Source organism: Manis javanica, chromosome 16, assembly GCF_040802235.1.
Source record: "Manis javanica isolate MJ-LG chromosome 16, MJ_LKY, whole genome shotgun sequence".
NCBI lineage: Eukaryota > Metazoa > Chordata > Mammalia > Pholidota > Manidae > Manis > Manis javanica.
Window position 1 is genome coordinate 4,103,271 of NC_133171.1, and position 25,810 is coordinate 4,129,080.

At 49.8% G+C, this 25,810-nt stretch overlaps 2 protein-coding genes across 19 annotated transcripts; one reads left to right on the forward strand and one right to left on the reverse strand.

Annotated features, from left to right (window-relative positions):
- Positions 1-2,756: 2,756 nt before the first annotated feature.
- Positions 2,757-25,606, forward strand: TFAP2A (transcription factor AP-2 alpha). Of its 18 annotated transcripts, none has more exons than XM_073224074.1 (8): positions 2,757-3,248; positions 12,252-12,305; positions 12,449-12,686; positions 15,739-15,790; positions 17,839-18,070; positions 19,949-20,067; positions 21,923-22,064; positions 23,789-25,606. In XM_073224074.1, the coding sequence occupies exons 1-8, from the start codon at positions 3,211-3,213 to the stop codon at positions 24,075-24,077; spliced, it is 1,164 nt and encodes a 387-aa protein (XP_073080175.1). In that variant the 5' UTR covers positions 2,757-3,210; the 3' UTR covers positions 24,078-25,606. The 18 variants fall into 18 exon arrangements, with proteins under 18 accessions (XP_073080175.1, XP_073080174.1, XP_073080171.1 ...); XM_073224073.1 differs by lacking the exon at positions 2,757-3,248 and adding an exon at positions 3,255-3,402 and having other exon boundaries at positions 12,252-12,309; XM_073224070.1 differs by lacking the exon at positions 2,757-3,248 and adding an exon at positions 3,255-3,402 and having other exon boundaries at positions 12,449-12,787.
- On the reverse strand, positions 6,597-7,714 carry LOC108384657 (uncharacterized). Its single transcript, XM_017641801.3, has 2 exons — positions 7,576-7,714; positions 6,597-7,403 (listed from the first exon to the last, which is right to left on the reverse strand). The coding sequence occupies exons 1-2, from the start codon at positions 7,622-7,624 to the stop codon at positions 6,790-6,792; spliced, it is 663 nt and encodes a 220-aa protein (XP_017497290.2). The 5' UTR covers positions 7,625-7,714; the 3' UTR covers positions 6,597-6,789.
- Positions 25,607-25,810: the final 204 nt, after the last annotated feature.

Genomic DNA, 25,810 nt, shown 5'->3' on the forward strand with positions numbered 1-25,810 from the left:
CAGCAGTAAACTTCCGATTTACCCCCATTGCCCAGATTTAGGTCTACACAAATGCCTGTAAGAGCTTGGAAAGGGGGCGCTGCGGGTTTGGCATTTGATGAATGAAGAGATGGGGAAGAGTGGGAGGTTCCGGGGTGGGGGAATGCGACTCAAGCAGAGCTTTTCCCAAAGAGAAGATTGTTCCTTAGACTTTGGGGCTGGTGGACCTGGAAAGCGGGTAAATAGGAGTAAATTCCACACGGGTATCTCAGACACCGGGGGCCTCAGAGCGCCCGAGCCCTGCACCCTCTGGAGCTGGGAGCTCGGCTCAGACTGACAGGGTCTTGCCGCTCCTGCCCACAGCCAGGGCTGCTAGCACTGAGCGCCACACAGAAAACTTCGCGACGGGCCCAGAGTCCCAGGGCCCATTAGCTGCGGAACCTGCTTTGTGGTGGCAGCGCAGCGCCCCAGGGGGAAATGGGGTGGTCCTGTTGACTGCTACCCCTAACCCGGTTACCAAAAGGAGCTGCAGTTTTCTCTGATCCTCAAGAGGCCCAGGGGCAGCAGTTCTAGAGGCTGCTTGGGTGCTGAGGTGGGTCGCCAAGAACGGCTAGTGGCTTTGGGCCTGCCCTCATACTGGGCGCAGGGGGCTCACTCGGGTGGCTGACTGGAGCCTGGGCGCAGGTGAAGCTGGGAGGTCCTCTGCAGTCTCTGCAGGGCTTCTTCCTGGAGGAGGCAGGCAGGCTGGTGCGGAGTAGTTAGTGAGGCCATCCAGGTTGGGGAAGGTCCTGAGGGAAGAAGCCTGCGTCTGGGGAGCCTGGCTGCGGTCTGAGGAGGGTGTCTCTGTTGACCACGATGTCCGACTGCGCCCCCTAAGGAAGCAGCCGTGGAGTTGCCAGCATCTGGAATTGAACCCGTCTTGGGTGCCGTGAGGGTGCGGGTGGGGCGGCGTAGACCTCGACTGCCTAGGCAGTCTTTCCTGAGCTTGCAGCGTAAGTCAGGACGTGCTAAGCGTTTTGCGCACAACCTCCTAGTGAACTTTCACAAGTTACCCATTTTCCAAGCGATTAAATTGAGGTTCAGACAACTTCAGTAACTTGCTCCAGATCACTCAGCCCGTGAATGCAAATGACAGAGCTGAGTTTGGACCCCAAATGGTGGTGCTCTAAAGCTAAATTCTAGCTCCCAGCTGTCCCTGGTTTGCTCGTGTCCCTCCTTTCTCGCCTCTCCTCCCACACCACCCGGTCCCCATCCCGAGCTTCTGAACCGACACGAAGGGTCCTCGTGCCCAGGCCTGGGCTACTTCGCTTCCAAATATTCCCGTCTGCTTGCATCCAGCCCTGCGCGGCGTCTTGGCTTCGCACTGAACCGCTCGGGCAGCTTCTTCCCCTCCTTGCCGCACTCTTTCCCCGCCACCAAAAGTACCAAAGTTTGAGTTGGCACTCTTCGCGCCCGAACCGGGCCCTAGCGCACGTCCGCCCGTCCTTCCGGGGCTCGGCCTGGCCCAGCCAGCCAGGTATCAGGTCCGTCCAGTCCTTGCTCCCCGGAGTGCAAGACCCGCGAGGCTGTCAGAGCCTGAAACCGTGCTAAGAGGGCGCAGCACCCTCAGCTGGCAACTCGAAGACCTACAGGCGAGTCCTCCCCGTCTTGGACTTCGACGAGTTCGGTGTTCACCAGCCTATTTGGACAGTATGAAAAAAGCTAGGAAAGTGAAGTGTAGACGCTTATAGGTTAAAATTTCAGTTATTTAAAATTATTGCAAGGGAAAAAACCACCCACAAACAAAACCCAAACTTGTTGAGCAAGGTTCTAAGGCAGGTCCAAAAAGTTTAAAATCAACAAGAGAATCAGCGCCGGGATGAAAGTCCGCAGCCCAGGGATGATTAAAATGCCTAGGCGACAGGGGACTCCTCGAAGAGCAACCACCACACCACCCCTGGCAATACCTGAAGGGTGTAGGGCCGTCTGGGCAGGCCCTGGGGGATGAAGGCTGGAGTGCAAGTTTAGAGAAGGGACGTTTGGGTATCGGGACAAGTCTTCTCCACTGTTCAGCGCAGAGCTGACCTTTTACATATATTTCCTTGCCCTGTCAGATAAGAGGATTTTAAACCGGTTCTTTGTTCATCTCTCTGTCCCCGCGACGGCAGCCGGGAGGGTAACTGGGCCTGTCTCAGGAGTACCAGTCCTAAACCCTGGACACTTGGATCAGCCGGATCTCGTCTGGTTGCTGCGGGAATGGGGCTGGCAAGGTGGCTGGGAGAGCGCGGCCCGAGGCTAAGCTCCTCAAGCTCGCCCCTCACCCCTACCCTGCCCGCCAGGTGTGGTTCCTGACGGGGGAGGTGAGCTACTCGGGAGCCCAAAATCCTGTGGCTTCTTTTAAAGCTCCCTTCTCATTAAAAGCAGCGGTGAAATCACTTGAGTGATTTTATCTGTCGTGGGAAAGCAAAACCCCGGCCCAAACCTCAGTTGCCCATCCCAGAACCGCGAACGCCCCAAAACTCTCTTTAGAAAGTTTTTAGTGGAAAAGATAAAAAGCTGGGAAGCCATCGAGGAGGGGGCGGGGAGTCGTGAAAGTATGAAGGGAGGGTGACCTTAAACAGAAGCGTGAGTGTTTGAGTGTGCAAGCGTGTTTGTGTGTTTGGCTCTCTGCGGTGGGAGGAGACTAAGCTAGAAGCCAGAAGTGAAAGAGAATCGTGAACGTCTTCACCTATTGAGAAACACTTTGATCTGGGATCCGACGCTGAAGCAGCCCTAGGGGGTGCAAACAGACTGATCCGCGAGGGCCGGGAGTGTCCTGAACCTCGTGGGCGGATGGGGAGGCCCTGGCGGGGATCGGGCTCCACAGCGTCCATCCAGGTGCACGGGACCTATCGGGTCTGGCCCCATCTCCAAGCCTTGCCCTTCCCCCACTCCACACCCGACTCCGGGGTGGAGACTCTCCCAGCCTCCAAGTTCCGAGGGGAGGAGAGCCACAGGAAGAGCGCCTAGATGCCCCCATTGCCTGAGTGTGAAAACGCACCCACTCCCGCTCGCATCGCGCCCCGCACACCTCAGCAGGCTGTCTGCCTTGGTTACCCGGCTCAGGGACTGACCGGGAAAGCGGGTTGGGGCTGTTGGGAAAAGCCGGAGCTGATGGCGAGATTGCCGCGGCTATAAATCCATCACTTCCCAGGTCAGCTCCGCGAGGCGCTGAGACTAGGGCTGGCGGAGCGAATTCCTGGGCTAGCGCGCATGCGTCGGCAGGTAGCAACCCAGCTCTTTATGACCAGGTGAGATGTTGGTGAGCAGGTAAAAAAGGAGGATTTGCCTAAGCGATTCCAGGGAGCGGGCCCGGCCGAGCCCTACAGCCCATGCCCGGCGGGGACCCGTCGCCAGGAGCGCCGAGCCGCGATGTCCATACTTGCCAAAATGGGGGACTGGCAGGTACGGGGGTTTGCCTTGGCTGGGGCTGAAGTGGGCGGAGGTGGAGCGGGGAGGGGGCCGGGAGGGGGAGGCGGAGAGGAAGAGCCGTGGCCCAGGGCTGGAGAGTCGTCGGTGAGGTGCGCCTAGCAGTGCCCGGGAGCGTTCCCAGGAGAGCAAAGGGGCTCGAAAAACGTTTGCCGCTGGCGGGCCGGCGCTGGGGAAAGTCCGGCGCACCCTCCACAGGTGGCCCTGGGGGTCATGGTGGTTTGCGCTACAGAAGTCCCCCCCTCCAAGTAGACACAGGGGTGGATGACTAATCCCGGGGAGGGGGGGAAGGGCGCAGGGCGGGGGTTGCCGCCCGCGTTGAGGAAGGTTCTCAGCTGAGTACGCCTTTAGTCTTGCTCTAGACCCCAGGGCTGCCCCTGAGGTGGGGTTTTGGAGCACCTATCTATCTTTGTGCCTCCAAGTCTGGGGGACCTAGGGGTGTGGAGAATGGGTAAGGGTCCAGATGGCGGAGTCAAGCCGGCAAGCAGGTTCTTCTGGGAAATATTTAAGAGTTTGTGCAAAGTTTGCAGCTCTCTCTGCTTCCTGAAGCCAGTTCTTGCCTCTTGGGCAGCAGATGGGGATGACTGGATGAGGGGTGAATGATGGGTAAAGAGGCAAAAGGATTCTGACGAAACCAATGCCTGCCACGCTTGGCCCTGTTAGGCTACGGGCACCACCATGCCAACCAGTCTCTGGATCATGGCCTCCCTGAGCCCCGGACTGACCCCCTCCCTGAGTGCATTCGTCCCTTGCCCTCCTGACTTCCAGACATTTCCTCTGCGGGAAGCAGGGCGTCCCTAGACAGGATAGTTTTGAAGGTAGCAGGCTCTCCTCTGTGCTGATTTCAAAATAGGAACCGCGGGGCCCTCTTTTTGCCCCAGCCAGGTGAGGCCTGGTTAGGGCGAGCTTCTGTGTGCCTAAAAGCCTTCAGGGTGATTCCAACCTAATGCGAGGAACTTCCAAAGAAAAGTCAAGGCCCTGTTTCTTCTGGGGTGAGTTCTTTTACTTGTTTCAGATTTAGGCCGCTGGAAGTAAAGTTTGGAGAAGTCCCATCTTCACTACATTCCCTGGAGTTGAGGAATGGAAGTGGTCTTGCAGTATTTCTTTCTTTCCTTGTCCTTATTTGTATCGACCTTGAGCTGTTTTATACCACTTCCCTTGGTTAAACCTCACTGAATGTAATTTCATCCCCAAAGTTAGACTGTGTGGTTTAAGGATGCACATCCCATGTTAAACACAAATCCTGGGAATCCACACCTTTCCCTCTTACCCCTGTCAGCCTTAAGGCCCTTCTGTATTTTCTTCTCTGGAGAGTGTAGACTGGCAGTCTTTGGTGTTTTCTCCTCAAGCTGCTGGAACTTTGCTGCAAAATTCCTAGGCGTTGAGAAGGACCCCACAGCGCAGGCTCGGCCTGGGTCTGGGCCACAGGTGGGCCTAGGGTTCAAAACAGCGAGATTTAGGCCTGAAGGAGAAAGAAGTGAGTCTTGGGCCTGGCTCCTGCGGGCTCACAGTTTGACATGTGGTGGGAACCCTAAATCGCGGGTGGAGCATGCGGATTTGGGGCCTGGAAGGGCGGAATCTTCCAGGCTTGGCCTTTTGGTCTCCTGGGTCCCACTGGCTGGTGACTACAGGAGAAAATAGAGTCATTCTGGCTCCTCGCTCTCGGTGTTTCTCTTGGTGTTTCTCTCACACAGATACTGTTTCTCTGACTGCCTCTCCACGCCCCAATAACAGGCCTGGACTCCCGACTCCTACCCCCAGGCCTGGCGCTACTGTCCCGGGGTCCCTGCGAGGCCGAGCATTGACATGCAATGAAGGGACTTGTCGTGGTAATGACGCTCACACTAAACCAGCTCTGCTGGCTCCAGGGGAGACAGGGGCGCCCGCCCGGGCCTTTCTTCAGCACCCACAACGCAGTGGCGGCGCAGAGCCCGCAGGCCCCAATCTACACCTCAAAGGCCCCCTCGGCGGGAATACGACAACAGTTTAGCAGCCCGGGCGGGAAGCGGAGCCGGAGGTCTGCGGGGGCGCGGGTCAGCAAGGGGGTGGGTGGAGAAGATAAGGGCCTTAAGCGCCATCCCCAGCCAGCAAACAGAAAGAAAGAAAGCGAATTTAGAGACTCCTTAACCACGACGTCTGGGGGTGTGAAACCCCATGCTTGCTGGCCTAGGATTCGGCCTACTGGATCACGCTCTGCGGCTGCGGCCGCTGCGAAGGTGTCATGCTCCCGGAGTCCCAGTTCCCGATTTCAAGCCGCTGCTTCGGGCCGTGGGCCCTGGGGCAGCCCCGCGGGGTGCGTAGTGCTAGCACTGGAAGCTGACCATTTTCTGAGCGGAGTGCAGAGCTGAGCCGCAGGCTGGGTTCCGCCAAGGGACCGTAGTGAGTGTTGAGGTGGAAAAAGGGGGTGCGGGGAGCGCCCAGGATGCTGGGAGGGCGTCATTCCAGCTCTAAATCCCTCTTCTAGCTCCAGTCTTCTGAACTTTGGGGGGAACTGAGGCGGGGGTGGGGGCTGTGGCCTGCTGTGCCTGGCTTGAGGAATTTGCTGTGGTCTTCTGTGGGGAGAATTGACTTTCTGCAGCGTTGGGGCAGGAATCCTCCCTCTTCTTGCCCTCCTTCCACCTGTTAAACGCTCAGATTTGCCGCAGCCTCTCCCCCTTTGCGAGTACGCACTGTGAAAACCCGGAGACCTGGAGATTTGCAAGAAACAGGCCCAGATGGAATCAGAGGTCGTTGCTAGAGCAACTCTGAGGCAAGACTTACTGTTGAGTTTGTAGTGTTCAAGGGGGAGAAAGAAACTTTTTTAATTGAGGACAAATGAGGAAGCTCAACCAGGGAAATTACTGTGTATTTCCAAGGACCATATCACGTCTTTCTTTCTCTTTATTCCTTAAAATTATTTGCTAAAACAGAAAAGAAAAAGAAGAGCCCGGGTGGGGCGAGCAGGCCGCTGTGTGGAGAGGCAGAGCCAACCTGGACCAGGGGGTGGCTCCCAGGCCTCCGGGTTCCCAGTCAGCTGGGCACTGCGCCGCGAGAGAGCCCGCATTAGTAACATCACCAAATCATGAAGGAACTCTCCGTGCTTTAATTAAAAAGGGGGATCTTGGGAAAATGAGCAGATTAGCACAGCGAATATTTGGTTCCCAGCGATTTATTTTGATGCATGCATGACATGGCGCACACATGTCGGCATTTCGGCTCAGCTCCAGAACTGACTGTAAGTCTCCATAGAAGTTCTATGTTTTTGTCCACATTAGTACCTAAGAAACCCTTAGCCCCAACACCACGTTGAATTTTCAGTCGGTCGTAGCTTCATACAAGACGAGAGGAAAATCATTTAACCCCTGGAGCTGTCAAATAACCTCTTTAGGGTACAATTTTTATTTTACACGCGGCAATTAAAGGATCACAAGCCCCAGTCGAACGACTGGAGTTGTCTGGCAAAATCTCCAACCTTGGCGGGAAGCGCAAAGCCAATAAAACTCCCAAGGCGCTGCGGCCCGAGGTGGTGGCTTCCGCAAGCGGAGGCGATCTCTTGTTGGGCAAAAATCCTGAAGTGACTTTGCCAGTCGTGGTTTGGTGATTATATTTAACTGCTAAAGGGATAATAATTTCCAATAAAATTCGTCGGGCCTGAAAGGACAGCGCGGTTAGTGGCGGCAGGGGTGGGGGAAAGGTGCTGAAAGCCGGGCCCCAGGCGCGGCCGCTGGGACCCGCGCAGGCCGAGTCGTTGCAGAGGACATCTCCCGGGAGGAAGAGGAGTGGGGTCGGAGGGGGCGGGGGAACGGGGGCGCCTGGGGCGGCTGGTCTCGGGGTGTGATTCCGTCTGCTCGCAGGCCGGTGTGCGCTCTCGGAGCAAGTTCGCGGCTCGGAGAGGCCTTTATACCTGCGTCGGAGCGGCCGGCCGCGGACTGCGGTGCAGGCGAGCAATTGGACTATTGTTGATATGCTAATGAGGCGATTAGGCGGTTGGTAAAGAGCTGGAAAAGGGAAAAGTTCCTACCATTAGAGGGAGATCTCCGAGCGCGCACGGGAGCTCCTTCCCTCCTCGCCTCCTCCTCCTCCTCGCCCTCCTCCTCGCCCTCCTCCTCTCCCTCCTCCTCCTCCTCCTCCTCCTGCGCTCACCGCCGGCAGCCGGCACTCTGCGCTTACCCAGAGAGTGGCTCCACTTGGGTGCAAGGCGGAGAGGGGGCGAATCCATTCACGCCGATCCATGAAAATGCTTTGGAAACTGACGGATAATATCAAGTACGAGGACTGCGAGGTAAGCGCGGCGCTCGCCGCCCGCAGGCTCCGAGCTCTACCCTCCCGCCCTGCTCCTCCTCTGCTCGCAGCCGGCTGCGAAATGCGGGTGGGACAAACTTTCCCCAGCGCTGCGCCCGCCTCTCCGATTCGCCCGAGGAACGCAGGGGAGAAGCTGGAGAGGCAGGATGTGGACGCTCCCTTCTTTCATTCCCCTCCTTCGAAGCCGTGTCCCACTTTCCCCCTTTTTCTGACCAATTTTGGCTGTGCCTAAGAGTGGAGCGAAAAGATGATCTTGAGTTTTTGAAGCAATTGCTGGCAGTTGGGCACAGCCTGGGCGCTCTGTGTGTCTGGAGCGAGATTCTGGGGGCTCAGGTTACCAGAAAGAGAAAGGAAAAACCCTTTTCCCTCTTTAATTTCCTTTCTGATCTTTAATAATTCCTTCTTTTATTTATTCTCTCTTTCCTTTCTTCCAACCTGCACCCCCCTTCTAAAAAGGCTCTTCTCTGTTTGGAGAAGGGGTCGCACACTACCTCGCTCTGAGGTGGGTTGCGCCTCCCTCCCAGTTAGCGAGTTCTGTTTGGGAGCACACATTTCCCAAATTGCTGCGGGGCTCGATCCAGGTACTCTCTAATTCAAGAAGTTCTAAGCAGCTTCTCCCTCTGAAACACTTGGTCCTTGCATCGCTAGGGTGGAGGTGGGGGTGCTGCGCGGCACAGAGCTGGCTGGCGGCCGGGTGTCCACGCACCGGCCCCTGCAGCCTCCCGACACTGCTGTATGACCCTGGGAATCCTGACAGGGCTGCACGAGACTTCTGCTGCTGAGAGCCTGTGGGGCCGACAGAGCGCGCCGCCTAGGAGCCCGTTTTAAAGCCCAGGGTTCCCGGCGCTCGGCTTCCCGGGGAAGCCCCAGCACAACTGGTCTGCCCGCGGGAGGCCTGGGAACGGGCCTGGCGGCCGGGGCCCCAGCCTCCCTTACAACCCCAGCTGGAAAGAGTGGATGAGTCACGGGAGGGGAAGAGGGAGGCGCGGCCGGTGATTACCTAAATAGGTGGTAGTCTCAGCTTTTGCATTTTTTTTTCTTTCTTTTCGGCTTTTGGAGCTGGGCATGTCTGGCGTAGAGGTCTGTGCGGGCGCAGCGGTGGGGGGCCTTCCTCTCTACGCTTGAAACCAGAACCTGGGCTTAGGTGAACGAGGTGTCACACGTCCCTTTCCCCCTCTTCTTTCTGTAGATTATTTTAAATCTTCCTCCTTTCCCGTGTTCTCTCTTTTCGCCTCCCCCCACCCCACCCCATAGGGCACAGGGTGACATCCCACGGGAATGGGCGCTTCTCTGGGGGCTCCCGTCGTATGCGGTGCCGAGAGCAGATACCCCATGTCAGACCAGCCGCTTTGTTTCTAGGGTTGGAGGATCCTTTGCGAGCTGGTCGGGTGAAACCGAGACCCTCAGTCTCCTAGGGTGCATGGTCCGGGTCAGGGTCGTGGCCGAAGCTCGGGCATTTCACTTCCGTGGCGGCCGAGCCCCATCCGGAGCGCCAAGCCCCAAGGCGAGCGGGATCCGAACCTCTGCGCGGCGCTAGGGGCCTAGGGGCCCTAGGTGGGGCGATGAACTTGCACCCCCACAGGGCTCCTGTGGAGGCGCGAGTGAATGTGTGTGAGGCAAGCGATGAGAAACGAGAGCAATAGGCGAATAAAGAAGGAAGGCTGTTTCAACAACTTTGCGGCGGGCGAGCTCCGGAGCAGGGATTTCGGGTTTCCGAGCTGGCGTGGGGCTAATTATGTCGGGGCTCTGCAGGGACACGCAGGAGGCGAGGTGCCGCTTGTTCTGACAACCCAGCGGGCAGACAGGCAGCGGCGGCAGCCTCGCCGCGCTGGGGTAGATCGAGCAGTGTCATGGGGTGGGGGGCGGGGGGGCGGGAGTGGCCCAGCCAGTCGGACGGGTTTGCCCCGGGAGCCGTAGCCCGTGCCAGCGGCGCCCAGGCTGGGCCACCTCGCGACTCTGCGCGCCCCGGGCCGCGTCCCGAATCCCCTCCCGGAACCCCTGCCCTGGGAGCCCAGGGCGGGGCTGCAGCTGCCGCGGAGCGTAGGCCCCCGGTGTCCGAGGGAAGCTCGAGCGGCGGCCCAAGCGAGGGCTGGCGGAACGGGCGGGCCCGTCCCGGGCGGAGCGCGGGGCCATGGAGGAGCTGCGCGGAGGCGGGCCGCCGAATCCCGAGTCCCAGGCCCGGCTGCGGAGCGGAGGAGCCCGCGGCCGGAGAGGGCCGGGCAGCACCTCCGGGGCAGAGGGCCCTGTGAACGCCCGGACGCGGTCCCCGGCAGCTCCTGCCGGCGACGCGCGGCCCGCACGGTATCCCGAGGTCTGCCCCAGCCCTTTAGGTCTGATTGTCCTCGCTCGCCGCCTCTCCCCTCCTCCTCCCCCGCGGCCTCCCCCTCCTCGCGCTCGGGCTCGGCCCCCTCCCCTCCCTCCCTCCTCCTGGAGGGCTCTCCCTCCTTCCTCCCTCCCCTCTCCCCACTCCGGGCTCCTCGCCCTCGCCCACACTTTTCTTTCTCACACACGCACGCAGACACATTCTCCCTCTCCGCGCTCTCTCCCTCGGTTCCCCTCTCTCCCTCTTTCTCTTTCACTTTTGCATGCCCTGCAACCTTTTAAAATGTTGCCCCTTCCCTGTGATTCGCCAGACGCCGCGCCGCGGCCCCCTGCGCGCTCGCCCGCTCCCTCTCTCGCCCGCTTTTTGTCTCTCGCGCTCCCTCTCCCCACCTCCGATTTGCTACACTGAGGCTCCCGTCAATGGACTGCATTGAGAGCCGGCTCCGGCGCGAGTTGCCTCTCCGCTTCACGCTCCATTTCCAGGCATTCTTCCCTTATTAAGTATTCGTGTAATATTAATAGTCATGAATATCTGCTATTAGGAGGCTCCAGGAACGCTGCCCAGCGCGGTTATTAGAAGCTCAAGCGAAGCCGCCGCTAAGAAAAGGGGGAGACACGGATTAAGGAACACGCACACGCACACAGACACACACACTTTTTGCTTTTTCCGTTTTTTGGGGTTTTTCATTTTTTAAGGAACTTTGAATCATAACCGATCACGGCAGGATAGAGACCGTGGGTTCGACCAGCTGAAGGCGCCGTTCAAATCGGTGGTTCAAGTTCGGATGGACCAGAGCGGGGCTCCAGTGCTCAGGCGAGCGGCTGCGCCGTGACTGGAGTCCTGGGTGGCGCGGGGCTCTCGGCGCCTTTTGTGTGGGGCGCGCTCGGGCGGCGGGGCAGCCGGGCTCTCCAGGCTTGCTTGTTTTTTTCCACCCTGACTCGTTACCCCAGACTCTGCGCAGATGTTAGTTCACAGTTTTTCAGCTATGGTGAGTCCCATCCCAACCCCATCCCTGTTTCCTTAGGAATTCTGTTGGTGAAACCTGGTGCTGCGGAATTGCCCGCAACTTCGGGGTTCACGCCCAGGTTTTCTTCAGGGCTCCCTTTTGCATTTGCATTTACCTGTTACCTCTTTTCCCTCGCTCTTTTCCATTCTTAAATCGGATTCATTACCCCCTTGCCCCTGCTCCACCTCTCCCGGGCCGCAGACCCACCTCGCTGCTACTTCCCAAGGCGTGTTTCTCCGCACGTTCTTTATTTCTTTGACTCTTCACTTGTTCCTGAGATGTCCTAAACATTGGATGCTTAATCCGTCCGCTGGAGAGGCGCGGGCAGAGGTGCCCCATACCCCCGGGGCCGGGGTGTGAACCTCCGAGGGTTCGCATTCCCTTGAATCAACTCTGTTCCCTTGTTTTGCAAGCGAATTGTAATTAGAGGAACGTAAAGTCAGGCGTTTCTTCTGCCCTTTGGGGCTGATGTGGAAGGGGCGGGGGCCTCCGCCCCGGGGTACACCTTTCTCTTTTAAACCCAGTAAGGCCAAATCTTTCCTTTTTAAACCTTGCCTTGACGTCCTCCTCTCCCTATCGTATCATAATCGACCCTGTCGAGAAAAAGGCTCCTAAATGAGGAAGCGGAAAAGACAGACCCCCATCCTGCAGTTAAAACCTTTAAGCTGGTAATTCAAACGTGTACTTTCATTACAGCCCCCCTGCGAAATGTTTCTATTTAAATAGTCATGAAATGGTAATAGTCTTTGAAAACGTGTATGATTTTTTTCCCCTTCAAATGCATGGAACAGGAAAAACAATAACGCAGTGCCAGGCAGGTTCAAAACCAGGGGAAAAAGGAAAGGCCGCTTCTGCTGTTAGCAGAATTTCTGTTTAGCAGAAATTTTAATTTTGCTTGAGGGAGGTTCATGTTGTAGCTTAATGGGCTGTATTCTGGGCTGTCCTTTTTTGTCTTTTGCCCCGCTTTGGAAAAAAACGCCCAAGGAAAGTCTCTCGTGCCTCCACATTTACACAATCGAATTCCCTGAGCTTTTGCAAGAGTCCGTTTCACTGCCGGGGTATTTTCCGAAATGAACAATTTAGAGCTCATTTCTTTCCGCGGCCTGCGAAGGGAACGGGCGATTTCCCACGCAGTCTTGCTGAGTGGGTTTAGTATGGGCAGCCGTAACTCGACACCTGATTTCTTTCTTTCCCCTTCTTCTTGCTCTCTTGTAGGACCGTCACGACGGCACCAGCAACGGGACTGCACGGTTGCCCCAGCTGGGCACTGTAGGTCAATCTCCCTACACGAGCGCCCCGCCGCTGTCCCACACCCCCAATGCCGACTTCCAGCCCCCCTACTTCCCCCCGCCCTACCAGCCTATCTACCCCCAGTCGCAAGATCCTTACTCCCACGTCAACGACCCCTACAGCCTGAACCCCCTGCACGCCCAGCCGCAGCCGCAGCACCCGGGCTGGCCCGGCCAGAGGCAAAGCCAGGAGTCTGGGCTCCTGCACACGCACCGGGGGCTGCCCCACCAGCTGTCGGGCCTGGATCCTCGCAGGGACTACCGGCGGCACGAGGACCTCCTTCACGGCCCACACGGGCTTGGCTCAGGACTCGGAGACCTTCCGATTCACTCCTTACCTCACGCCATCGAGGACGTCCCGGTAAGAGGCCGCGCGAGCGGAGAGGGGATGAAGCCTCTTTCCACCCACCCCCGGAGAAGATGCCGGGACACACAGCCGGTGGCCCCGGGTTTTCCTCCATGGTATTCACTTTTTCAAAATTTCATTGTATTTTTTGGGCGGTCGCTTTGAGGACCCAGACAGACCACGGAATTAAAAAATAAAAAAGTAGTTGAGAGTTCTGACCCTAGAACAATGGCTCCTGGGGCTCCTTCAGACAATGCCTGTATCACCATTTCCACAATACAGAAATACATCAGACTAGTGTCACCATTAACAATCTCTTCCCCTCTCGACGACTGTAAACTGTTTCGATTTTGGTCTAATTCCACCGCTGTGTGTGGCGTGGGGATTTCTCCATGTCCTGAAAAAGATGTTAAATTCAACTGAAAGGGCTCATTAAATGCCCTAGCAATTTAAAAGAGTGTAAAAGACATACTAAAAACACTATTTTTACTAGATTTTATAAGCATTTATGATATCTAAAAGTTATGTGCATACCCAACCCTGATTAAAGAATAATAAGTAGCAAATCCGAGCAGAGAGACATTAAAATGCAGCCTTCTTCTCTTCCTAGGGGTGCTAAATGCTGACCTCATAAATCATTAGCCCTGTTCCCAGCGCCTCTCAGAACCTGCTACACCCATATTAAATTAAATGTTTTGAGACTATTGGGTAATACATTATTTGAGTTCTAATTCAGTTTATCAATAAATGCAATTTAAAATGACTTCTAAATAAGCATGGTATTAGCACATTTAGTATTTACAATGTAAACCAGGCTATTGATAATTTGAAAAAACTTTCTAAAATTAAATTTAAACCAGCGTCTCTGCTTCAATTCTACATATTTATGGTTTCCTCACAACCTTCCTGAAATGGAATTACAACAAGCCAATAATTTTATTAAAGCTGTAAAGGCTCTGTTAATGCCGCTTTTCTTTGGAGAGGAATGTATCTGGATGTGATTTTTGCTAAAATGCTATTTCAAATTAGTGCATCAAATATTGCAGCAATATGTCCGTTGACAGTTTAATGATTACTGCATTAGATTGCAAAGAGAATGGTCAGATGAACTTACCTGCTTGCTTGGTGAATTTAAAACCTTATTTAAGTTACACAGAAAAATAGAAAATTTATTACACCTTTCATTTGGACCAGTTAATCACTGAAATTTGTTGGTTATGTTTAGCAGCCTTGCATAGAAAGCAGGAAAATAGGCACTTGATCCAATGTGGGGTTTAGTAAGCATTGTGTATGTGTGTGTTCACAAATGTTTCAGAAACATACTAAACAGTGCATTTCTTGGGAAGTAAAATGAGAGGAGCACTAGTTGAGAAAAGAGCATTTGAAAAACAAACCTGGAAGTTGTGATCCTTTTAGACCCTCTTCCCAGAGTCTCTGAGTGCTTTTCCTAGCCTGCTCTTTGGAAGTATTTGAATTGCAAAATAACGTCGTAAGCTTTTGAGTACTGTGAATTAGAATTGCTCTACTTTGTAAAAATCCCAACGTGGCTGGGGTGAATTCTTAACACCTGTGTAGTCACTCTTAGTGGTGGAATTGGTCAGTAGGCAAAATTAACCAAAAAATCAAATAAAAACAAGGAAACCCAGTTGCTGCTCTTCCCCACCCTCCCCCACCTTTTAAGAAAAAAAATCCTTCAAAGGAATTTGGGTCAGGAAAAGGGTTGTTTTCAATTTTCCCATTGCTGCAACAGTTAACCTTTAGTAAGAATGACTGCTAAATATTTAAGAAAATCAAACTGATGGTGAAAATTATTTAATCATTAATATCTCAGTGGGGCTTTAAACTTAACAGTCTTCCCTGTATGGACAAGGTCTAGAAATAACACAAATAAAAGTATTATGCCACACTACATTTAGTTTATGGGTTTAGGGTGCATGCATAAAGGGATCATATTTCCCCATATAGTTAAAACACAAGAACTGCAGCAGTAGTCATTTCTGAACATTTCTCAATTTAATTATACTTAAATCCAGAAGCACTTTAGGCAAGTTACAAATGAGAGCATTGAGTATAATAAAACCTGTAATAAAGCAACTTAGTACCATCCACCCGGAATCATTGCGATCAGGCACAATTAACAGGAGCATAAATCCAAGACAGAATGGAAAATGTTCGAATCAGTATTATTGTTGGACAAAGACTAGAGAAGGAAGTAATAGTTTTTTAAATGGTAATGCCTGTGTTTGGTAACGATTGCGAAATCTTCTATCTCAGCAGCCCTGGTGCTAATTTGTAAACACAGCCAGACATTATATTGCCTGTCAGTTTCTGCATTAGAAAACATGATTTCATTTTACTTTCTAATCACGTTTTGACTCTGGCACACACGTATACCATTCATCTGTAAAAAACAAAAAAAGGGAAAAAAAGAGACACACTAACAAATCTGCTGGGGGACAACAGAAAAACAGCCTCAAAGGTCTTTTTTTTAAAAATTGTTTTCATATTTCTATCTGATACCAGTTTAGGCGTACTCCTTTAAAAAAATATTTTCAGTTTTCTGTAAGCGAAAGTGTGTATATGGGTTTCCTCTTTATCTACCTAAAACATTTCCAACACTCTGCTGTTACTCCCGCCTCTGTCATTTCTATTGTGTTTCTCTCTGGCTTTTGATGCCTGAAAAGTGGAATCGCCAAAGTCCGAAGCCGCTGAGGTGCCAAACTAAAGCTCGGTGCATTTTAAAAGGTTGAACTGACTGTGAGAAAGATTAGGTGCTCCAAAACTTCATTTAATTTCTGAAGAAAGTTTTATTCTCCACCCTCACCTCCTTCAAACAAGGATTATTTGCTGGGGGAGGAGAAATTGGCTGTGGGTGTGCTGTGAAACCTCTTGAGCTGCAAAGCCTAAATTCCAGTAAGCCAAGATGAGATGTTCGTTATATAAATATCACTGTATGAGAGGGGGAAATTTTGGTCCTATACTTTTCCCTCCCTCCATATTGTGCAGAATATTCATTTCCTTTTGTTTTGATTATACACTTACATCCATATGTATCCTTTTGTTGCAGCATGTAGAAGACCCGGGTATTAACATCCCAGATCAAACTGTAATTAAGAAAGGTAAGCCATTTCCTTCTGCATTCCAATCATGTCCTTACAAGCATAGAGCTATTTAAAAGAACTTGCAGAGCTGTATTTATTTTCTCAAATAGGATTTCCTAAAGGCTCAAATTAGCAAATAGATAGGCATAGAACAGCAATGCTTAAATGATTTGGCTTTCAGTATGTTAGTACTGGCAACAGGCAAGCTTTGTCCTGATTCATGATTTGGCCATTTGATTTAGTTTAGTGATATCTGGACAAATACATGAAATGTGCAGTAGTTGAACTGATTTGGAAGTGGCATTTCAATTTTGAAACGGTTTAATAGTTTAGTTAATCCACTGTGTGAGTGACTCGGAGTGTTAAGAAGTATATAATGCTAAAACAGTACAAATAACTTATTACTGTAAAGGCAGATGATAAAAAGACATAATATTCCATGGCAGAGATGAAAAAAAAAGCCTTTCATGTTCTTCAATTTAATTTCTCATTAGCTGTTTAAGGGTTTTTAAACTTTGTGAATTAGGTTAACAAAAATTTGGCTTTTGGTTAAAATTAGCATCTTGAAGATCTCAGGATTATTAGCATAATTGTTCAGAGCAGAAACTGTTTTTAAAAAGTGCCAAGTGATTTGGATGGATTTGTAATTTGTTTTGTATTTAGTGAGTAGAAATAAAGTTTTCTGGAGGAAATGCTATTTACAGCAGCCCTTTTTTTTGTTATGGTGGCAATGTTACATTTCAGGATTCTAGGCACCACCAGAGGATGATGCTATATAAAACTGTTCTCATTTCTAACCCCAATCAGTATATTGTTAGCTGGTTTAGAGTTTCATTTTTGCATCTGTGAAGTCGTTGTCACGTCAAATTAGATGTGCAAGGGATAAATCTTAAGAGATGCTCCTTCCAAGTCGACATGATAATTGGCTCTTTTATTAGTAATCTCTCAAGAGTTCGTTTAACTCCTATTGTCTCTATTAGCCTCCCCAGAGCTATTAATGTCACAAGTGATCTATCCAAACCTAGTGCCCCCCACTTCCCCATAGGTATAGAAGAGCCCCATTAAAGAGGAAGTATTGCGATGAGAATGTATGCATATTATATTTGCCTCCTTGTGTAATTTTAAAATACAAATGCATACTGTACTTAAATGGTTGTGGATTCATCTGCATGATATTGGTGTCAAGAAACGTTAGTACACTTTCTGCTGGCCTTGAATTTTTTTCTAACTTTGGTGGATTCGGCAACGAAGAGCTTATGATTTTAACCGGCAAGAATATATGCGCCCCTCGCCCCGCCCCCCACCGCAACGCCCCTGAAGATGCTTCATCAGAGAACTATTAGATATTTGCTCAACAAAAGGACACACTATTAGTAGTCTATCGTAGGCCTGTTTATCTTTCTTCCTCCCAGCTCAAAACGGGGCTTGAGATGGATTTCCAAAACTTGAGTCTTTTTCCAGACTCAATATAGGAAAGGGCTTATTTATCACAAGGATGGGGGCACGGTTGATGTGTGACAACAGAATCTACCACTTCCCAGCATGGTTCCTCAACTGAAACTCATTTAGAGCTGCTTTAGCCATCTAAACTCTGGGCTGATTTTAATTATAGGTCTTCGAAGCAATTTCTCCCTAACACCAAGCCCCTGACCCCACAAAACTCCACGAAGTACATATAGCCTGCCCTTGGCTTGCGAACGTAACTTCTTCCCCTGCACCCTCATCTGGGGCCCACTGTCCTCGAATGCTGAGAGCCGACAGGGTCACAATTTCACCACTATCTCCACACAACACCCTTGTGACCAAAAGGCTCCAGGCAGAAGCACAGGACTGACTGGCGGGACGGGTACGCCTCGGCGACCGAGGAGGGGCAGAGAGGCTCGGTCCCAGGACGGGAATAAAACAGGAGGTGGAAGAATGAGCCACAGAATTTTCCGGGAAGGAAGGAAAGCGGGGCTGCGGAGCAAGCCTAGGCACCTCGCCCGGCCGGGGCGAGGGTTGGGGTCGGGCAGGACTCGGGAGGTATCCTCGACATCCACACGCGGCCTCCGGGTCTGTCTCCACAGGCCCCGTGTCCCTGTCCAAGTCCAACAGCAACGCCGTCTCCGCCATCCCCATAAACAAGGACAACCTCTTTGGTGGCGTCGTGAACCCCAACGAAGTCTTCTGTTCAGTTCCGGGTCGCCTCTCGCTCCTCAGCTCCACCTCGAAGTACAAGGTCACGGTGGCGGAAGTACAGCGGCGCCTCTCACCGCCCGAGTGTCTCAACGCTTCGCTGCTGGGCGGAGTGCTGCGGAGGTGAGGCCCGGCGCGCCCCTGCTATCGCCCCGCTGCCGGGCAGCACTGCGCCTGCGCCAGGGCGGCGACGCAAATGGGCCTAGCCCCACGGCCCTCCCTTCGCGGGAAAAGAAAGGGGCGGGAAGAAACGCGTAGAGCCGGTGGGTGGGATCTGGGGGCGGGGCGAGACGGCGCGCCTGCGCTCTCCACCGCCCCCTGCGCGCTCGGGGTTCCGGCGCGCGCCCGCGTCCGCCTCCGTGACGCGCTCCCCGGGCTCTCCGCCCCCTGCCCTTCCCGCGCGCACGCGCAAGCCTCTCCTTGGCTGGTTCAGTCCCAGCCACTGCAGCCACGGGGCGCCGTGCAGCCGCCTTTTTCCTACTAGTGCACACCTTGCAAGCCCTGAAAACTTCCACTCGGGCTTTGCCTTACTTCCGTGTAGGGTCTACGACGGTAACCCGCCGTCTCTTGAATAGCGCATTAAGTAGAAGACAGTGGTTTTCTTGTGAGTCCGCGCGCCACGCTCCCCGGCCGCTGCCACCTGCGGCCAGGCGGCGACTTCCCGTGCCCAAGGCTTTCGCGTTAATCGTTTGGATGTCCGGTGGCCGGGTGTGTGCCAGGCGGTGCAAAGGACGTTTACGTGCATTAGGTGTAGTGGCTTTGATGAATGCATGTGACACTCGTGGCCAGGGATTCTCATCTCACCTCCCGCCCCCGCCCCCACCCCGCGAGACCGGAATGACTCATTTGGTAGATAAGATTTTATAAGGGTCAGCGAAGTGAAAGCACCTTCCCATGGGTAGGTTTCTACCTCTTGCGGGGTTTTTCCTCCTAGAGTTCCACTTAACGTTGTGAGTGGTAGGTCTTCGATTAAACTTTCCAAGATAATATTTCTTTATTCTTTTTTAAAAAATAGAAAGTAGACCGCGAACTTAATTTTTTGACATTTATTCATTTATCTCTTTATGGGCCACAATTCCACTCTGATGGGTATATCCCGTACAAAGCCTGTAAAACTGATTTTGGAAGATTTTAACATCAGCTCTTCTAATCTTTTCTCCCTCTTTCGCAGTCATTTGGCTGTCCCTTTGTAATCTTTCACTGACACTAATACGAAACCCCCCTCTGCCTTTTCCTTCCCTTCCCCCATCCCCAATATTGGAGACTGTTTACCTAGGGGAGCATAATCTAATCCACACAATTAAAGAGCACTTGAGTAGGGAATAAAATCTGAAATTAATTAATTTGCTGTTTTATTTAAACAATTTATCTTAACCACTTTCTGATTATGGGAGTCTATTTAGACATCTATTTAGAATCCCCTCCATTGTCTCTGAAATCAGTGAAAAATTTAAAGGCCATACCAGCTTTTGACATTTCCAGTTAGGCTGGTGACATGGCTTGTAAACAATTGGTGAAATGAATTTCCCATTGGGGCTGAAGCCAGAGCAAGAAATCTGAGAGTGATGATAACTTTGGTTACTCTGAACAACTTAACAGCAGTTCTTGCAAAGACAATTTAAGGACCCCTTTGGGATTTGTGTGATTGTAACAACAGGGAAAATATCCTGTAATCAGTTGAGCTAAAAAATACTTCAAACCTTAGAGATGAGAATTGTGTTTGTGGTTCTTCTTTAGAGAGTTGGGAAATAAAATCTTCCAACCTGCCACAATAATTGCAGTAATAACTGAACACTGGGGGTACTTTACAGTTTAACAAGCATTTATTTCCTCTGATGTTTCTGTACCATTTCTTCCTAGATTTCCCTCCTTTGTGTATCTTGGGCCAAAAATCTTAATTTTTAAAAGTACATTTTAGGCAGTTGTCAACATGACTATAATGTGATGGAGAGGCAACCCAATGTTTTCTAAATCCTTTTCTCGCATGTATTTGTGAAACAGGGCGAAGTCTAAAAATGGAGGAAGATCTTTAAGAGAAAAACTGGACAAAATAGGATTAAATCTGCCGGCAGGGAGACGTAAAGCTGCCAACGTCACCCTGCTCACATCACTAGTGGAGGGTAAGCGAGTCCACTTGCTAACAAGAAAGGAGCTGTCTTCTGGGAAAATGGATAGTACTTAGTGTCCAGATATTTTGTGTCATTTGGGCAGTTTCATATTTTTCCAGAGAATACAGTTAGAAATGCAATTAAAATAATACTTGCATTTACTCCTCTCCTCTCCTCCTTACCTCTACCACAAAATTGCACCCCTTTAGTCCAATTCTGACCTAAACAATGTGAAAACTTAAGAACTGCATATTCTCCAAGTTCCTGTCTCCTTTATAGAGCTCAGCAGTAAATCACTTAAGCTATTCTGACATCTGCATTTGAGAAATACGTGACCATTACTTCCTGAATTAATTTGGGAATCTTTGACCTGCATCCTGATTTAAGACTGTCTGAAAGCTCAGGGTTATATGCCCTTTTAGATTTTTGTTTTCCAAACATATGCTCCCTTAACTCTCATTTCATTGTGCTTCTTTATTGAAAAGGAAGAAAAGTGAGCAATTTTAGACTTTGAGTTGTTTGAATAGGAAAAGAAAAAATATATAAGCATTGCAAAAAGTTTCTCCTGGCAGTTTTTAACACACACACACACACACACACACACACACACACACACACACACACACACTTTTAAACTCCTTTAAACAAAAGCTAATCCTGTCCTCACTCCATGCCCCAGATACACTGTTACCAGAATCCACTCATATTCCTGCTTCCTCTAGATTCCTGTTAAATTTTTCTGATACTAAATTGGGCTTAAGTTTGAGTGTGTATAGCACTCTTGCATTTTCCTTTGTGTTCTGCTCAAAATATCTTATGCCAATAAGAAAAAAGGTAGTTGAATTACAAGGTAGATTTCAAAATTACCATTTATGTTTAAAGTAGGCATTTTATCATACTTACCTCTTGTATTTGAGGAGATATAGTACAATTGACTTCGAGTACTAGCTTTGTAAATAACTAATGAAACTTTAAAACCATGAATTTAAGGAGGAAGCCTACAAACCATTTGTTAATGGTATCAAATATTATACCAGTACAACTGTTAGGTAATAAGCAATTGTTTAATGCTAGTACAAAGAGACCCCACTGTCCATACCCCAAAAGAATTATATGCAAAGAAAATGGTAATAAGTGGCTTTGGGTGTAGTGTGAGAGTATATATGGATTTGAGGGTTGAGTCCCGTAGCAGGGAGGCAGTTTCTGGAGAACTGTTATTGTTTGTGATCCGCTCCATTTTATGGAAACAAGCTCTGCGGAGAGGGCTTTGATGCTCTAATTGGCGCATGCGTTCTTCCGGAGCTGGAGCTAATGGCAGGAAGCCCTGCAGTAAAAACCAACTGGTTCAGGAAATTAAAACCAAAGATTCGAAAATCAACAACACAGACTGACTCAGTGGAGTGACCCTCAAATCCTCCTGGTTAATCGGTTTGGATGAACAGATAATTATATGCGATCAAGTTAAAATGTAAGCCCTTAGTTTTTCCCTTGCAGAAAAACTCAAAGAGTAATTATGAATATCATTTATAAATGTGTTGCTAGGTGTGAGACTGGAATACAAGAAACATTTTAAAGAGAAGTTGGGAAAATGCCATCAGGCTGGGGGATGGAATGGAAGGGTGGGGGTGCAGTGGTGGGTTTTACATTTTCAAATCATCTTGGCTTTCTAGGACAAGTGACCTTTTTTTTTCCCTGAGAAATTCATCCACCAGAGCCTACAGAGAAGGAAATAAATGCTGAAATGAGAAAACAATTAGTTTGTGTTTTCTTCAACATCTGGGTTAAGAAAGTAAGGGAGTTGGGAAGAAGTTTTGTAATCAACTCTCCGTTCTCTGGCGCTCGCCTCCCTTTTCCCACCTCTTGCCAGGAGAAGCCGTCCACCTAGCCAGGGACTTTGGGTACGTGTGCGAAACCGAATTTCCTGCCAAAGCAGTAGCTGAATTTCTCAACCGACAACATTCCGATCCCAATGAGCAAGTGACAAGAAAAAACATGCTCCTGGCTACAAAGTAAGGCATTTACCTCTTCAGGGTCTCTGTGTCTCATTGTCCAGAGAAGCGAAAACCAAAATTGTTTTTGCTCTCACTTTTCTCCTGTTTTCCTTTTCTGTCTATCCGCTTTGTTGTTGTAAATATTAAAGTTACAGCACAATCTTAGAAACTGTAACCTATTTTGAAGGGGAAATACAAGTAGGATTGTTAGTGTGCTTCTGTCTTTTCCCTCTCACCTGCCCCACCTTATTTTTAAAAAATTAATGTGTAAGCAGGAGGGTATAGTAGGGATTTGATGGAAGCTGAGTGTGGATTTGTGGCTGTTGTTTCAGAAATACCAGAATCAAGTCCTTAAAGGGGCAACAGACTTGTTTATATCTGTTACTGTCTTATGTCACTATGTCTTCAAGAGGAAGGATTAAGCAGTGGCCTTCAAAATGTGCAAGCCAGAAATTGCCCTAGTTCCAATCCTAATCCCACTTCTTGCCTGGCTTTTTCTTCCCTCCTGGAAAGTCTCTGTCTCTGTCTCTCTCTCTCTGTTTCTGTCTCTGTCTCTGTCTCTGTCTCTGTCTCTCTCTCTCTCTCTCACACACACACGCACACACACACAGCCCAGAAGTTCAGAAGTTTAGCCTACAGGCGACATGTCAAATAGTTTTCAAAATGGCCTGAGTTCTATTCCCATCCGTGTTTGGACTCAATAGGCTTCTCCAGGTGGTGTGTGAAAAGAAAATGACTGTTTTGATATGTTTTCTGGAAATTAAAAGGCTTGTTTGGAAGCCCTTAATTATCAAAGTCAATGTCACAGGAGGGCATGGAACCAGAGGGCAGAGGCTAAGGCCTCAGGCAGGACAGTTTCTGGCCTGGGGACGTCAGCTGGCCTCAGAGAAGGCCTCAGCTAGTCTTTGCTTCCCAGAGTCACAGAAAGAGCTTGCAGTGTGCCAGCCTAATCTATCTGTATTTCTGACTTTTCAAGACCCTTTCTGAAATTTCAACTTTTCCCCTTCCCTTACACACCCATATTCACAATTACCCTAGAGAATTGTGTGTGAGAGAGAAAAGAAGTGAAGTGGGAAATCGAAATGTCTATTTCTTCTTCCCCAAAACCAGTCTGAATTACCCAGAAGTAACAGATTTTTTGTGCCTTTTTAAAAAAGGCAAACTAATCCCAAGAAAAGTTTTGCCTTTTGTGGCCTCTGATCTGATTTGAAGGTGAATGAGTGGGGATTTCATCCCATAAACTGCTGCTGAGTTCTCTGTAGAAGAGCAGGGAGAGGGTGTCTGGAGTGTTCTGACCAGGACAGCTGATGGATGCTGCTGCCTCTTGGTGAGGTGCTCCTGTTTCTGACTTTTCATCCCTTGTACTCTCTTTTGTTTCTCTTCTAAATGTGTGACATGTTTTCCTGTGTCCAGAATGTTTGGTGTGAGTGAGAAAGGAAGGGATTAGAAGTTTTGGTGTACCTGAGAGAAGAGAGAGACAGGGAGGGACAGAGACAGAGATGGGCAGGCGTCTGAAAGCAGGAAGGGTGTGCATTTGAGAAGAAGTGTTGTAGGGAACATTGAGAGGTGACTATTTTCCCAACATGTGGCCATCCCCAAGCCTGTCTCTGGGGCCTGGGGTCAGGCCAGGTGTCCACTGGATGTGGGCGGAGGTGACTGCAGGGAGAAAGGTTCTCCCTGCGGCTGGTGCTGCTCACAGGGGAGCCTCATCTCTCTCTCTCTCTGCTCCCCTTGTGTTGCAGACAGATATGCAAAGAGTTCACCGACCTACTGGCTCAGGACCGATCTCCCCTGGGGAACTCCAGGCCCAACCCTATCCTGGAGCCCGGCATCCAGAGCTGCTTGACCCACTTCAACCTCATCTCCCATGGCTTTGGCAGCCCTGCAGTGTGCGCCGCGGTCACCGCCCTGCAGAACTATCTCACTGAGGCCCTCAAGGCCATGGACAAAATGTACCTCAGCAACAACCCCAACAGCCACACGGACAACAGCGCCAAAAGTAGTGACAAAGAGGAGAAACACAGAAAGTGAGGCTCTCCTCCCGCCCTGGGCCTCCACGCCTCTCCAGCGCCTCTACCCCCTTCGGCGTCCCCTCACCTACCACCTCGGGCAGGTGACAGCTCCGGGGTCTGCAAGCCCCAATGCTGTGGCCGTCGCCGCCAGTCCTCGAGCTGGGGGGCTGCTCTCTGCTGCCAGGAGGCAGCCCCTGCGGACTCAGGCCCCTGCCTCAACTTCCCCCCATCCACAGCGACTCCCCTTTGCCCTCATGTGGAGCCTAAGAGAACAGAACAGGCCGCGAAGCCAGCAAAGAGAAAGTTCTGTCCGACTTTGTGAACCTTTTTTAAAAAAAACAAACAACAAATCAACAACAAAAAATTAAAAAACTTTTTTCTAAAAAAAGGAAGTAAAAATTCTAAAAAAATTATATGAGCTTCATGGGACTGAATCACCACCTTCCCTTACATATTTCAGTTCAGATTGTAGCCATACTTAAAAATAAAAAAAGGCAAAAAGGATAATGACATTTTTATCAGTATTGTGAATAAACTTGAACACAAATACACGAAGTTCCATGTCATGTCTTCAGTTCTAGAAGTTTTTCCTCTTCAATGTAAAGTGACCAACTTGAACTTTCTCTGGCAACACGATTCACAGTTATATAAGGGAATCAGTGTTCACATCTCTGTATATATTTATTTATGTGTAATTTAATGGGAATTGTAAATATGGTGAGTCTGTTTTAAGCCCCTCCCTTTTTTTATTTATCTGGTGATTTCGTTTACCTCTTGTTTAGTGGGTTTTGATTCCTCCCTATTATTTCTTCATGTGGCTCATGGTACTGATTTAGAAATTCAAGGTTTGGGGGATTTTTTTTTTCCTCTGGAATTCATGAATTTAGCCCTGTTGTAGCATGTTAAAGATGACAATGAAAGAGCTGAACAACAACAAAAAAAAGTAAAATAAAATTTTATATATAATTAGCATTACCTTTAGCTTTTCATTGAACTGAAAGAAAAAAGTGATATTGGACCCTGGAAAGATTTTTAAACTTGAGTGGTTTATAACCCTTCTATGTATTGTGGGGAGAAAAAGAGTTTATTTTATTCTACTGTCCTCCCTTAAAAGCATCATTTGAGCAATAAATGAGTATTGTCTTTAAACCAAGGGTAAGGGATTTTCCTTCTCTCTCTTTATCTCTCTCTCTTTTTGTTCAAAGAACTTCAAACATTTGGGACCACCTGGTATTCTGTATTTTCACTGGCCATTTTGGAAGCAGTTCTAGTTGTATTGTATTGAGTTGTGCTGGCAGTAGTTTCCATGCCTGTCAATGTATCATAGTCCTTTGTTGCCCAGATAAATAAATATTTGATACGCTTTATGTCGATTTTTTTTATTCAGTGGCTGTCTTTACCCAGGCGTATTTTTGTTCTTGGCAGTATTTTTTATTCAGTATGGTTACAGTAATTGAGTTTAACTCTCCCTTGGCAATTGCTCCTTGCAATAAGCAGCTGAACCCATTGTTTCCCTCAAGTATAATAAAAACTTACTTTCAACTTGGAGTTCAGAGTAGGGTATCATTTAGATATTCCACTGAGTCTGTATTCAGACAAATGACACAATAAAACACAATGTATTCTTTTGGATAAAAGATTGTACTGCTACAGGAACGACATAGTCTCTTTTCCTTACTAGAAACGTTAATTTCATTATTAAAAATAAAGTTTTATTTATTTATGTTGATCCTTTAGGTTTTCATTTGTGTT